Below are 13,430 nucleotides of genomic sequence, written 5' to 3'. Positions count from 1 at the left end.
TCCTTGGGACAGCAGATCCTCCCTGAGGGGAAGCTGCCAAGGAACGTCGGTGACCAGCTATACCAGATCGGCATACCAAGCCCGGGGAGCCACGAAGATGACCAGAATCCCTTCTGCCATGATCCTGTGTAGAAAGCTGGGCAGAAGCTAGAGAAGAGGGGAGGCGTAAAATCAGATGATATTGACCCAACAGGGCCACCAGCGCATCTGTGGTGTCTGCCAGAGGATCTCTAGACCGAGCCACAAAACTCTTCCCTTTTCTGTTGAGCCAAGACACCAACAGACCCACCTCAGAGGTGCCCCACCGGGGAGACCGCTAATGAAACACCCCTGGATGAAGGAACCACTCCCCATGGTCCAACGCCTGCCGACTGAGAATGCTTCTGCCAATTTTCCACTCCAGGAAAGTGCTGAACATTGATTAATCATTTAAATGCTTTATCCGAATGGAAACTTCTCTAGCCCAGTACCACGATCCCCCTTTGGCATAGTAAAGCTAGAACCGGGGCTAAGATTTTGTGAAAACTCGGGAGGAGCAGATCAAAGGGTAACGCCACAAACTGATAATTCTACTCTCTCCCACAGCAAAGCGGAGAAAACGCTGGTGACTGGTACACATATTGGAATGTAAAAGGTAGGCATTCCTGATATTCGATAGAGGTGAGGAAATCCCCCCAACACAGGGATACCACCGGTTGAATGTATTCCATTCTGAACCTCTGCACCTGCACAAAGCAGTTTAGCGCCTTGAGATCCAGGATTGGACGCACTTTGTCTTCCTTCCTGGGAACTGAACAGGTTTAAGTAAAAACCCTGAAAACGTTCTGAGGTCAGAACCGGGACAATCACCCCTTGAAAGAACAGGTCTTGTACCGCCCCAAACAGGCCCTGTAAGAGGTCTGAGGACAGGCGCAAGTTGGAAGGAAAAAACCTTGCTGGGGGACAAGAGCGAAACTCGATCGTGGAGCCGGACCGAATGACTTTGTGCACCCACAGGACCGGAAACCAGCGAAGACATCCCCCGATATGGGTGTGGGGAGGGGGACACCTTCATGCAGAAGGAGCCTTGTCCACTGGTCTGGGAAAGCCTGATCTTGGCTTGCCAGACCAGGTTTGTTTGGATCCTCCAGAAGAAGCCATGAAAGGCTTTATGCCCTTGTCAGTTGACCCTGAGGAACACAAAAACGTATTATGAGCCGAGAAGAAAGGCTCACATCTACAACGAGGTTCCTTGCCCTTAGTAGCCCGTACAAGAAAAGTACTCTTTCCCCCTGTGAGACCTTTAATGATGTAATCCAGGGTAGCTCCAAACAGGCAATCTCCTTGAAAAGGAAGATCAGTCAAGGCCTTTTTTTGAAGTCTGATCCAAAGACCAGCACTTAAGCCAAAAGACACGCCAAAGGACCACTGCCAAAACAGAGAAGCGAGCCATCAGAGGAGCCGCATGGAAAGAGGCATCAAAGAAAAACTGCAGCCCCTGGACCAGCTGGTCACGGTGTAGGAGCTTAGCTCACTCGGTCAGTGTTTAGGACACTAGGGTAATAGTGAATACCGGCCTCATTGCCTAACCAGCCAGAGTGTACATAGTGCGGGACACAGCCTCTGCCTTGCAGTCAGCAGGGTCCTGAAAGCCCAGGCACTCTTCAAACGGAATCATGGTTGCTTTGTTTAATCTGGAAACCAGAGGGTCTACCACCAGTGGTACAGCACACTTCTTAAGAAGAGACTCCTCAAAGGGGTAACACCTAGTAAAGCACTTAGGGATCCCGCGTGGACGCTTTGGTCACAAAGCACCAAGCGATCCTCAGCAGAGAGGAAGAGGACCCCATCAGACTCACCACACACAGAAACAGGCACCTGCAGCCACCAGGGGGGATCTGTATTACACGTGTGGCGATCAGGAAGTAAAATGATCCAGGAGTCAGTACCAGGGGATGAGGAGCTCCAACTGCCAAAAATTGCCACCCACAGGGCTGCACTGTCATGGCCGCCACCATTTCCAACGGCAAACCACAACAAAATGTAGTCCGGTGGCCACAAATATGGCCGCCATGTAATGAAACACACGGGTTACAACAAAATGGCAGCCCGGCTCGATTTACAGGGACCCAGGAGGGCGACCAGGCCGCAAGGACAGATCCAGACAGGATGGTAGGCCCTGGCATGAGCCCCCACCAGGTACAACCCCCCCAGCATAGTCAATCATCCAGTTACCGGCAGTGAACTCCCCCGGCACCCATCGCCAGTTATCCCCCTGCCCACATCCCAGGAAAGTGACCAGACCCCCCCAAACAGCCCCAGCATAAGGGGGGGGGGGGGGAGAGGAAGGATGAGAGAGACTTGGCAATGGGGGGGTGCCTGCGGGAAGGAGGGGAATCCGGGGGTCTGACCGTCCCAAGGAGAGGCCCATGTCCACCACAAAACCCTCCAGTGGGAGAGGGAGCTACTCACTATACCAGGAACCAGACGGACACCGCTCCAGACAGAACCCCTCTCCATCGAAATGGGGGGCTATCGGCCAGGAGGAATACTGTGACTCGGGCTAAGATCCGGTCCTATGCGGCCTCACACGCCAGCCCCTGTCAAGTGGGGCTATGTCGCGACCTACCTAATGCGGAGACGAGATCTGCGCATGCTCGCTGGCTAGACTGGGGGGGGGGGGGGGGGTCGTCTAGATTACTAGATTATCTATCTCGTCAGATTTATGCAATACCCTCTCTAATTGCCTGAACATGCACTTATCGTCCCAATGTTTTCCATACTTCTTGACATAAATAGCATCCATTAGAACCTTGTGTTCTTTGTAAATTATTTCTCTAACTTTTATTACGAACTCCTTGATTTGTTAATAATGTTCTTCTCAGGCATATGTCAGTTGTAGAGGGAACATTTGCACTTCAGACTAGCTTTATTGTTGTATCTGGTTCTCACTTGGGTTGCATCTCTACTGACCTTACACTATTATATTTCCTTTTATTTGGTCTGTGACAGAAATGTTATTCTGTAACTATGTTATTTATATTAATAAACTTTATGAGCAAGAAATATGTTAACATAGTGGAAGAGAATTGTACTTTAGTTAGACTGGCCGCGAGGAACGTCTGTAAGGGAATGATGTTGGTGTTAGACCTTTCTCTGGAAAAAGAAAACTAGTATTAATCTGAGAGGAACTTCACATTTCCTCAGGGCCTGTAGCAGATTAAATGTGCTCCCTCCCCAAAGCACCTGTCATTCGCCACTGCCTAACAAAGGGGTACTACTGAAATGGACATTGATCGAGGGACTTCAGCATATCCGGTAAAAGGAAATCACAATAACCAAGGCACCAAGTTCCAGTGGTTGGGTTTCTGTGGTATTTAGCAACAGGTGGGACAGCAAACAACCTGCGTGCATTGTTAGCAAAAAAAAAACAGCCACTAGAAGTGGCCAGTTAGGTCTCTTATAAGCACTATTCCATTAGCCACAGTAGAACTTCTGCTACTAGGAGGTAAAAAGAACCAACAGTAGAACTGGTAAATGCTATAATGTTATCTAACACCAAATAGTAAGCTAATAAAAGTTATGGGAAAAAACAAGAGATAGTTTAGATTCTCATCCCCATAACCTGTGCCTCCATAAATCACTTGAGTGCATGGCCCTGTAGTGTGTCTTGTAATATAAGAATGTAGTGTGTAATACAGATCCATCAAGCCATGTATAAAAAAGGTAGAGAAAACCTGACCTGTTCTACCTTGTCCATGTTGCCAGTTCAGTTTAGGGTCCAGACTCCAACTGTCATAGTGAGCATACCACCACAGGGGTCTACAGGGTCTGGGTGCCAAGAGACTAGACCATGACCTTGGACCCGTATAACACTGAGGATAACTACACTCACTGCATCATGTGCCAAGGTGCATACTGAAATCAGGATCCAGTGCCCAAAGCAAACATTTCAGGCCCACCCTGCTATGGAGAGGAGGGAGGAGGAAGGGGAGGAGAGAGGGGGAGGGGAGGAGAGAGGGGGAGGGAAGGAGAGGAGGGAGGGGAGCACAGTTTTAAAGGGGAGTCTGTCATAATGTGCAAGTATGCTGAACATAATAGCATATAACAAATGTTCAGGGGGGTCCTATTAAAAAAATCTAGCATTAACTACTGCTTTAAAGAAAAAAAAAAGACCATGTAATTTAGCAGCTCCCTCTAGTTCTTTGGATACAGCAGCATACTAGAAAAAAAAAATTGAGTACATGCTTAACATAAGCCACGCCTGTTCAGGTTTTACAGAATACACTAAACAGAGAAAGTTACAAAAACAGTCCAAGTATTTTGGAGAGAAGTTGATTTGCTTATTTGTTCTCAAAAAAAAAAAAAAAAAAAATAGATTTTTACATTTTAAAATAAAAAAGTCATTGTAAAAAAGCAAGAATTTTTATTTACATTTTTGTTTAACACCTTTTTCCTTCTCAAATTCAGCAATCTGATTAAGAATATTCAGTAAATTCCCAGGCAAATCCTTGGCAGCTGAATGAGCATTCTGTGCTTTGTCATTCCCTTCGGTTTCTTCTTGTTGAGATCTTCTACTGCTGACTTGGGCAGTTTGTTGAGAAGGCCGACTGCTACTCAAACTACGCCTTCTTTCTGTGATGTCATGTTCTGATCGATACTTACTCGGAAAAGAGTCTGACTTGCTTCTGCAAGGTTTTTGTGTTTCTTCACGTCGATTAGAATACATTTTCTCTTTGCCTTCAGGTCTTTTGTGGCAAGAATCTGTAGAATCTCTCCTTTCAGACTTAAACTTACTAACTGAAGCTGTACTGTAGGATATGGCACTGCTGGCCTGAGTCTTTACACTGCTATAAGAATCTCTTGAATCTTCAGACCTTCCTCCCCCAGGATCCATAAATTCCAAGGAAGAGGAGGACAAAGAACGATACCGCGTTTTGCCTTCTATAGATCTACGTTGACTATGTCTATCCCTTTCTTCATAGCCTATACGACTGTCTACTTTGAGAAATGAGGCAGAGGTGTCTGCAGGAGGGGTACACACTTCCTCTTGGTTATGGAGTGGCACATTAGATGACTTCTTTGAGTGGCTGGATGATTTTGAATGCTTTCTACGTCTCTTCCGCTTTTTCTGTTTTTTATGGCTGTCAGAAGAAGTATCTGAGGAAGAAGAGTCTGAAGAAGAACTACTTGAAGACAAAGATGAAGATCTTCTTTTGCGTTTCTTCTTTCTATCACCATCAAAGCAATTAAATTAATGCTTAGTAACCAATGTGTTTAGCATTTTAAAAAACAACATTTGCCTGTAGGGGTCCTTTAAAACATGCATCAAATTAATTCCCCAGCTAAAAGACTTCAAGAATATATCTCATAGGATATGGGACATACAAACATTGGATCTCTGAATATATAAACTACAGAGAACAACTCTGTATTTATTATTACTATTAGGTTTAAAAAAAAAAAACTTCAATATTAAAACGACAGGTAAAAAAACCAAAGACAACAAACGTACGTCACACTTACCTGCTCTGTGCAGTGGTTTTGCACACAGCAGTCCTGATCCTCCCCTTCTGGGGTCCTCTGCCAGTGCTCCTAGCCCCTCCCTCCTGCCCCAGAGCAAACAGCTTACTCCCAAGCCATTGCTCTGCTTGTCCATTCACACACAGAGCCGCGGCTCGGCCCTGCCCTCTCCCTCCTCATTGGCTGTGATTAAAAGCAGCAGGAGCCAATGTCAAAATCATGCACCCGCTCCCATGCCCTTCCTCAAAAGTGGCAATTCTTCAAGAGGAGCGGGGGACGAGTTCCTAAAGCAGAACTTTGCCTAGGTGATCGGAAGCAGACAGGAGACTACAACTTCTCTTTAAGACACAACACAAGCAGATTGGGAGCAAAAAGACTGGCTCCCCATCAGAGGTTCATTATGACAGCTGAGCACAACAATTAGTAATGAGCACATAAAAAGCAGGGCAACCACAATGTGTCCCCATGGATGAGGAGGAAAAAATTATACACAACCAAACCACTGTCCATGGAACATTTGTGTGGGGCTAATGATAGTGATGGTTGGAAGTCCAGAGCCCAGTAACATGAGTAGCAGAAAGTGAGATTTTATAATATATTTAGATCCCCTATTATATACACATTATATAGTGTATACATTTTTTATTTTATGTTCCTACAATATATATGCATGGCACCAATGTGGATATCATTATATACTGTTTTTTCAATTATCATGCTTGTTATGCATGTTGAATATTTTTTTTTATTATCAACAACCCTTTATTAACATGCCTCTGTTGGACGCCAAGAGAGGATTTGACAAAGGGGTGTGCCCCAAAACATGTAGCCCTGGCAACTGACTTCACTTCCTGTTTATTCAGGTTCCGGTTGATGGATCAGCTGATCCCTGTGTTCCAGCCACACTGTTTCTGGTGATTTATGATTCCCCAATGTTGAGCAGCAGCAGGGAGCTTTCTCACACAGAATCTGCCCTCCATCCAGATCTCCTGGTATACGCAGGTTTCTCCTCATCAGGGCCATCCAGCTAATCTCTGCTGCTGCAGGTTGGGATCGGATTCACCTCTGTTAATGCTGTTCCACGTTCAGCTCTGGCTTCTTGCTTTTTTTATTGCTGCTTCATTGTTGGAATAAACTGTTTTAGCTCACTTCCGGCTACTTACGTTACTGGGCTCTGGACTTCCAACCATCATTATCATTAGCACCACGCATATGGCCCATGGACAGTTCACATTCTGGTGAATTATAGCATGAGCGCCTGGTGGTGGTTTGGTAGTGTGGAACTTCTCTTTAACCTTTAGGGGGAGAAATATTTCTAAAAGTAGCAATTCCTGTAAATATCAGACACCTCAACACTGCTTCTATCTCTGGCATTGTACACTCCTTCCGAATGAGCTATTAGGATTGCCCATCACAGAAATGGGCCAGTATTGAAGCATGTCATGAGGCAAAGGAAGTGACAGCACTGCATACTAGTACATTATGACAGACTTCCCTACAGACGGAACCCTCCAGCACAACGCTGACATGGCTTTCCTTGGTCTCCGGCAGTTTCCATCTTTGCTCAGTCTTCCTTCCGGGTTCCTGATCTTCAGGCGCTTGAATAGCTGGGATGCAGATGACGTCACTCCCGAGCACACGCACGGGACTCACATTGCCGCGGCATGCAGGTCTGCCTATAAATGTGGTCTGAGCTACGCATGTGCGGCTCAGATCACTTCACCCATTGATAGGGTCCCTTCAGTTACAAAAAAAGCCTGCCTGTCAGCGAATTTTCAATTCCAAGAGTTTACTACCACTTTAATGGAGGCATTTGTTTCTGCATCTGTCAGTGCCTGAAGCTGCATGCAGCCTATGTATGCACAGCTCGGAGCACAGAAAGTGTGCATTCAGGGCTCTGAGCACCCACCTCTGCATGCCTGTCAAACATTACTGTGCAGGTGAGTCTGTACAGCAGCTGCATCTGTATACACTTAGATAAGCTGCCAGCATGCAGCTCTGGGTGACAACAGCCACATAAAAAATGCCACACTCTGTGCCCGTGTGAATAAGGCCGACAGGATAGACTGATACCCTAGGTCCAACTACTGTATACAACACAGCTTCATTTTAGTACATTTTTAGTTCATTTCATTTTACTTAAAGTGAAAATAACAAAAACAAACCTCTAATAAAGTGTATTTCATGCAGAAAACTTTAAAAGGTCAGTTTAGAGGAAGTATACAGGAAATGGATACCAAGCGCAACACCCAGTTGGCTGCTACATTAGAATGAATGTCTAAAAGGAAGTTACACCATCAAAATGTGCTACAGACAAACCTTTGCTTTGGACCCTTCGTACCAAGTTTAAATATCTATACCTTTTCTCTTCTTTTAGAAGTTTACGCAGTTTTTCTGCACTTGTTTCTATTTTCTTTTCTTTGGCTTTCTCTTCCTTCTCATCAGATTTCTCTCTTTTATCCAAAGATTTCTTTTTTTAAATCCAATCATCAAAAAGATATCATTATTGACATTAAAATATAACAGCCAATATTTACCAATTCCCACAATTCACAAAATAAAAGCCAGTGTGCCATTTTATAAACATGCAAAACACACACAAACAAAAATATAAGATAGATATAAAAAAACATATAGCACATAATTACATAAAGTGTGAGACAGAACGATACATAAATTCCCAGTTATTATTGAACAATCCATTTTGCACCCATTGGCACACAAGCATTAAAGTACACAAATACCAATGATCAGAGTGCAGACCGGGTAGCATTAGCAAACCCATAAGATTAACAAGTAAAAAACGTGTTATATGTTGTCAACAGAGAATTGAAAGGAGAGAGAATAATTTCATACAAACCAGTTTACATGACCCAGGTCCAATACAGTTGGTAGTTTTGGAATCGCAGTCCAATTTCAATAGGGTAGAGCAATAATGGATATTCACAGCCACAGCACCAACAGTTCAGAGCAGAGGGGAAGACATGCATAAAAACATATAATCAGTATTACAGGATAAAAAACATTCTTACATAAAAAGAAAAATCACATTCCTGATTGACAGAATGAAAACACTGCCAAAATTACTGGATTGAAAATTGCATTAAAAGCATGAACCTGTATTTACTCTAGATTCCCATCCCCTGTGAATGGGAAAGGGGGAATGTATGATTTATCTTTATTTACGCATTAAGAAATTGAAGCGGCACCATGGGTGCATATTAAATGAGTGTAGTCTGCATGCCTGATTTCACTGAGGAAAAAGCTGTCCAAATTTCCAGATAAAGAATGCAGCTAAGCACCCTGCCATTGCACTGCATTGTGTTGTGTTCTCTTAAAGAGGAAGTAAACCCTCCTCAGGAAGTTGTACCTATAGGTAAGCCTATGATAAGACTTACCTATAGGTACTGTAAATATCTCCTAAACATGTACGGTTTAGGAGATATTTACCTGCATATATTTAATGCAGCCAGTGACGTCACTGGCGCATGCGCTCTGAAGGAACGGCTGATCGTGCCGTTCCTTCAGAGCCCCGTGCCGTGACCGTCGGCTCCCACGCGGGAGTGACGTCACCGCGGCTCCGGCCAATCAGATGGCCGGATGCCGCGATCCCGGAAGACGGGCGACTGAACATGTCGCTCGTCATACAGGTAAGAGAGCGGCACGGCGGGGGCTCGTTCTAAGGTAAGTATTTCATAATGAGCTAGTATGCGATGCATACTAGCTCATTATGTCTTTCTCTTGCAGGTTGTAAAAAAAAAAAAATAATAATTTTTTGAACGAGTTTACAACCTCTTTAATGGGTAAAATTAGAATTAATTCCTCAAGCTTTTGGGCAGTAAATATCATGTACCAGCAATGCAAATGTTGCCATTTGCTTGAAGTGAAAGAACAGAAAATAAAGGATCACCTGTATACACTGTCGAACTTTGTTCAATGCCTCCTCAGCTTCTGTAAAGGTATTGTCTATAGTCAAAGCTTTACTATAGTATGTCTCTGCATTCATAGGTTTATCTTCTTCTTCAAGCCTACAGTTAAGATGTATCAAAACGTTAAGGATTACACTGACTAAATGAGAAACAGATACAGCCAAATACACTTAATTTAAAACTTGATATGCATATAATTTTCAGAACACACTCCAAGCAAGCCACGTAATAAATTTACCATGACATTTAAACTGTTATACCCACGTCTTTCTATGATGTGTATTTATAAACCATGTAGTAATAATCATGGGTGGAGGGAAAAGCGAGTGAACAAGAGGTAAACTCATTCTTGTTCTGGTTGTCCAGTTCTAGAGGACCTATAGTGGTAAGGCCAATCAAGAATCCAGAACAGTGGTACTCAACTTCAATGCTCAAGTGCCACAAAAAAAAAAAAAATGCAATTTGTGAACCACACTTTAATTCAGATGTTCTCAAATCCGGTCCTCGGGACCCACTAACAGGCCAGATTTTAAGTATTACCTTGGGGGATGCAGACTAGAATACTGCAATCACTGAGAAGCAAATGAGATCACCTGTGATGTAATTTAGTTATCTTGCAAACCTGGCCTGTTGGTGGGTCCCGAGGACCGGATTTGAGAACCACTGCTTTAATTCACTATTGTCCTAATAAGAGCCCAACAAGAGATCTCAAGACAAAAAGGAAACCTACGGCATTAAACAGCCAATTTGCAGAACCTTTCGATCAAAGCTTAGAGAATATATGTAGAGAAGACCAGGTCTTAGACTAGGCTGCTTAGGCAATGCTCCTAAATTACATGCGATCTCATGTGCGGTGCGAATTTCAGCCATACACTTTGTATGGCTGAATTCGCACCGCATCCGCACTAAACTCGCACATGAGGCTTTTTTTTATCCGCAGCAGAATCGGATTGCATAGTGGTTCACACTAGTGTGATCCGATTCTGTGCGAACTTGCAGATCGCACTGCGATCGCAACTGGGGGTGCTCACTTTTAATTGACACCCCCTGCATATCACATATGGCAGTGTGAACTGCCAGAGATGCGGATGCGATGCGGGATCACGCTGCATATTCGCAGCGTTCCCGCATCGCACAAATGTGAACCGCCACTTAAACCCAAACAACCTATATATTGCAGCTTAAAAAAATCATTAGATGCATTTCATTTTCTTTTAGGCTTCCCTCTCTCCCCCCCCCCCACCACACACACGGTGATCCAGCCAGTAACACACTCCCTGTATTAGTGAGACACCACTCTGGATGAAGAAGCACAGGGGGCACATATGTACAACAGTATTTTTAGTCTGGGGGAGGGTTAGGCATGCAAGCAGATCTAGATACACTAACTGAAGCTGAACTCCAGATAACACTTTATCAACAGTTACAGCAACAGTTTTCTTCCTTTTGGGGTAAAGATTTTTAAACCGCACCGCGTCCGCCCTGCGCATGTGTGAGCTGGCTATATTGAAAGACGGTCCTATACACGTTATGCAAACTGGATACGGTTAAAAACACATCCAATTTGCATATATGTGAACCGAGCCTTATAAAAGGATTTTATGGAGAGAACTAAAATCCTTTTTTTAAAACATGTGCTTCAGCATTTCTTTAATCCTCTAAAATAGAAGATCTTAATAAATAATACTTCACATTAACCGGATCTGGCCTAAAACCCTTTTCAAAGGTGAAAATGGTCCTAAAGGGCAGGCAACCTGTAGTCCATGCAAAAGCATGTTCTTACACAGATATTCCTGTGCTCCCTTAATTCTTAGGAACAGGCTTTACAAAAAAAATCTTGGCTCTTGCCCAAGAGGATATTAAGCTCTATTTCCTGCCATTGTTGGGGGATGTCATTCCACTGTCTAATACCAGAATGCAGGTGGGAAGTAGATTATCTAGAATTTGAGGGCTGAATGCCAGAGGTGGGTTTAATTTGGGCTTGGACAGACGTTGAGGCCCCATTTAAAGCTTTGGCCTAAGATTTAAGGGGCTTGATTGGAATGGATTTGAAACCTAACAGGTGTGTTTCCATGTACCATAATATGTATGCAATTAAGCACTGTCCCCATCTTTAGATCAGGTCAAGATCAATCTATAGAAAGGTAAAAAAGTAGGCATTTTGATAAGAATGAATGGTCTTGCCTTTATCTATACCAATAATGGACAATACCCTTTTTGTTATCTTCCTTCAGCTCTAGTGTGTAAAGCCTGTGGCTATTTATGAACCAATTTTAGGATAAAAGCGCCCCCCCCCCCCCAATCTATTATTTAGCAGGGGGTAAAACCTTCATATCGTTTCCCTTTTGCTTTTTTGGTCAAATTTCAAAATAACAGAAAGGAATGGTTAAAAATAAATAAAAGTGTGCTTACTGTCTCCCTCTTTCGACAAGGGTTTGGCAAAGGTATTTTCTTGCATTCCTATGTGTAGGGCAGTTTTCTAGAGCAACTTCGAAATCATCAATTGCTTTGTTTAGACTTCCCTTTGTAGCATATCTTTGAAAAGAAAAACATATTTTAGAAACATTATTTTAGCACCATGTGCTATTATATACTTGATAAAGATTAGGCTAATTTCTCAACGCAAAAAAAAAAAAAAAGAGGGATTTTAGGTTTACTTGTAAAACTATTCTTGCGGTACATCACTGGGCACAGGTTGTCTAAACATACATTACTATAGAGTTTTGTTGCCACCTTAGGTGACTGGACACTGACAAAAAGAAAGGAAATCCCCTCCTAAGTTTAACCCCTCCCAGCTAGGCAGGTTTACGTTTTTGTAGCAAGTCCTGAACCACAAAGGAAGAAGGGTGGGATCCCTGTGTACAGTGGTGTACTCCAAGAAAAAGATCTTAAACATAAATCAAAAATCCTACTTGTTTTATCGTACATCCCAGGACACAGGGTATCTTCATCTCCATTATGATAGGGATGTCTCAAAGCACTAAAAAGGAGGGTGGGACATAATGACAACAAGCCCCAAACAACAAAAACCAGAACAGGTTGGAAACTCATGCAGCAACCTGCAAAACTTGATAACTAAAGGAATAATTTTCAGCAGCTCAAACTTCCATGTGGTAAAGCTTTGTAGAAGCGTGGACTGAACATCAGGTAGTAACATTACAAACTTAAGCTTCCGAAGCCTGATAAATGATGAGCCCAAGAAGCACCAACACTTCTAGTAGAATAAGTGTCACAAAAATGGTAGAACCTTTATTTTCAGAGCATGAGAAATACGTTTACAAATCCATCAAGAAATGGATGATTTGGAAGCTGCATGAACCTTCCTTGGGCTTTTGGGAAGCACAAAGAGGGAATACGACCAACGAATTGCAACAGTCAACTTCAGGTAACACCTGAGCGCACAAACATCCAAGGTGTGAAAAGCCTTGTCCCTTTAAGTCAGAGGTTTAGGGTAGCAAGACAGCAACACATTTTCTTTGTTGAGATGAAAGAAGCCACCTTGAGTAAAAAGGACAACTGAGGCTGTAGAACCACATTGTCATGGTGGAGTACCAGGAACGGTTCCTAACAGGCAAGAGCAGACAATTTGGAAACTTCTAGCACCAACGCAATGGAAAACAAAAAAATAACCCTCAGAGTCAAAAGGACTAAAGTAATATCCCAGATGAGTTTAAACTAAAAAAAAAAAAAAAAAAAAATAAAGTACCAAGTTGAGGTCCCACAGTCGAGTTTTAGCCAGTGGAACAATTTGCATGACAAAAATTACATTATTAGGTTGAAACAAAAACTATTAAGTCCATCTAGTTTAACCAACAGATAAAAAAAAAAAAAAAAAACACAAAAACGTACCTATACACAATTTTATACCCACAGTTGATATAATAGTAAAAAGGAAAAAAAAAAAAAAAAAAAAAAAAAAAAAAAAAAAGCCTTCCTGTGAAACAGGATCTGCAGGGCAGGTGGTATGGCTTCAGACATGGTTTGCATCTGTATGGAGAG

The 13,430-nt window shown here is 43.0% G+C and overlaps 1 protein-coding gene across 1 annotated transcript in view; it reads right to left on the bottom strand.

The window, feature by feature from the left end:
- Positions 1-4,385: 4,385 nt before the first annotated feature.
- The window catches only part of TTC14 (tetratricopeptide repeat domain 14), a 33,317-nt gene continuing 24,272 nt past the window's right edge, over positions 4,386-13,430 (bottom strand). Inside the window, exons 9-12 of the mRNA XM_082252560.1 lie at positions 11,844-11,966; positions 9,413-9,530; positions 7,863-7,972; positions 4,386-5,210 (exon numbers count right to left, since the gene is read on the bottom strand). Coding sequence (XP_082108686.1) covers positions 4,406-5,210; positions 7,863-7,972; positions 9,413-9,530; positions 11,844-11,966 — 1,156 coding nt within the window. The 3' untranslated portion in view covers positions 4,386-4,405. The remainder of the gene's footprint in view (positions 5,211-7,862; positions 7,973-9,412; positions 9,531-11,843; positions 11,967-13,430) is intronic.

This window comes from Pelophylax lessonae (genome assembly GCF_965119305.1).
Source record: "Pelophylax lessonae genome assembly, chromosome: 3".
Classification (NCBI taxonomy): domain Eukaryota; kingdom Metazoa; phylum Chordata; class Amphibia; order Anura; family Ranidae; genus Pelophylax; species Pelophylax lessonae.
Note: the sequence above shows the minus strand (reverse complement) of the source record. Positions and strands in the feature narration are given on the sequence as shown.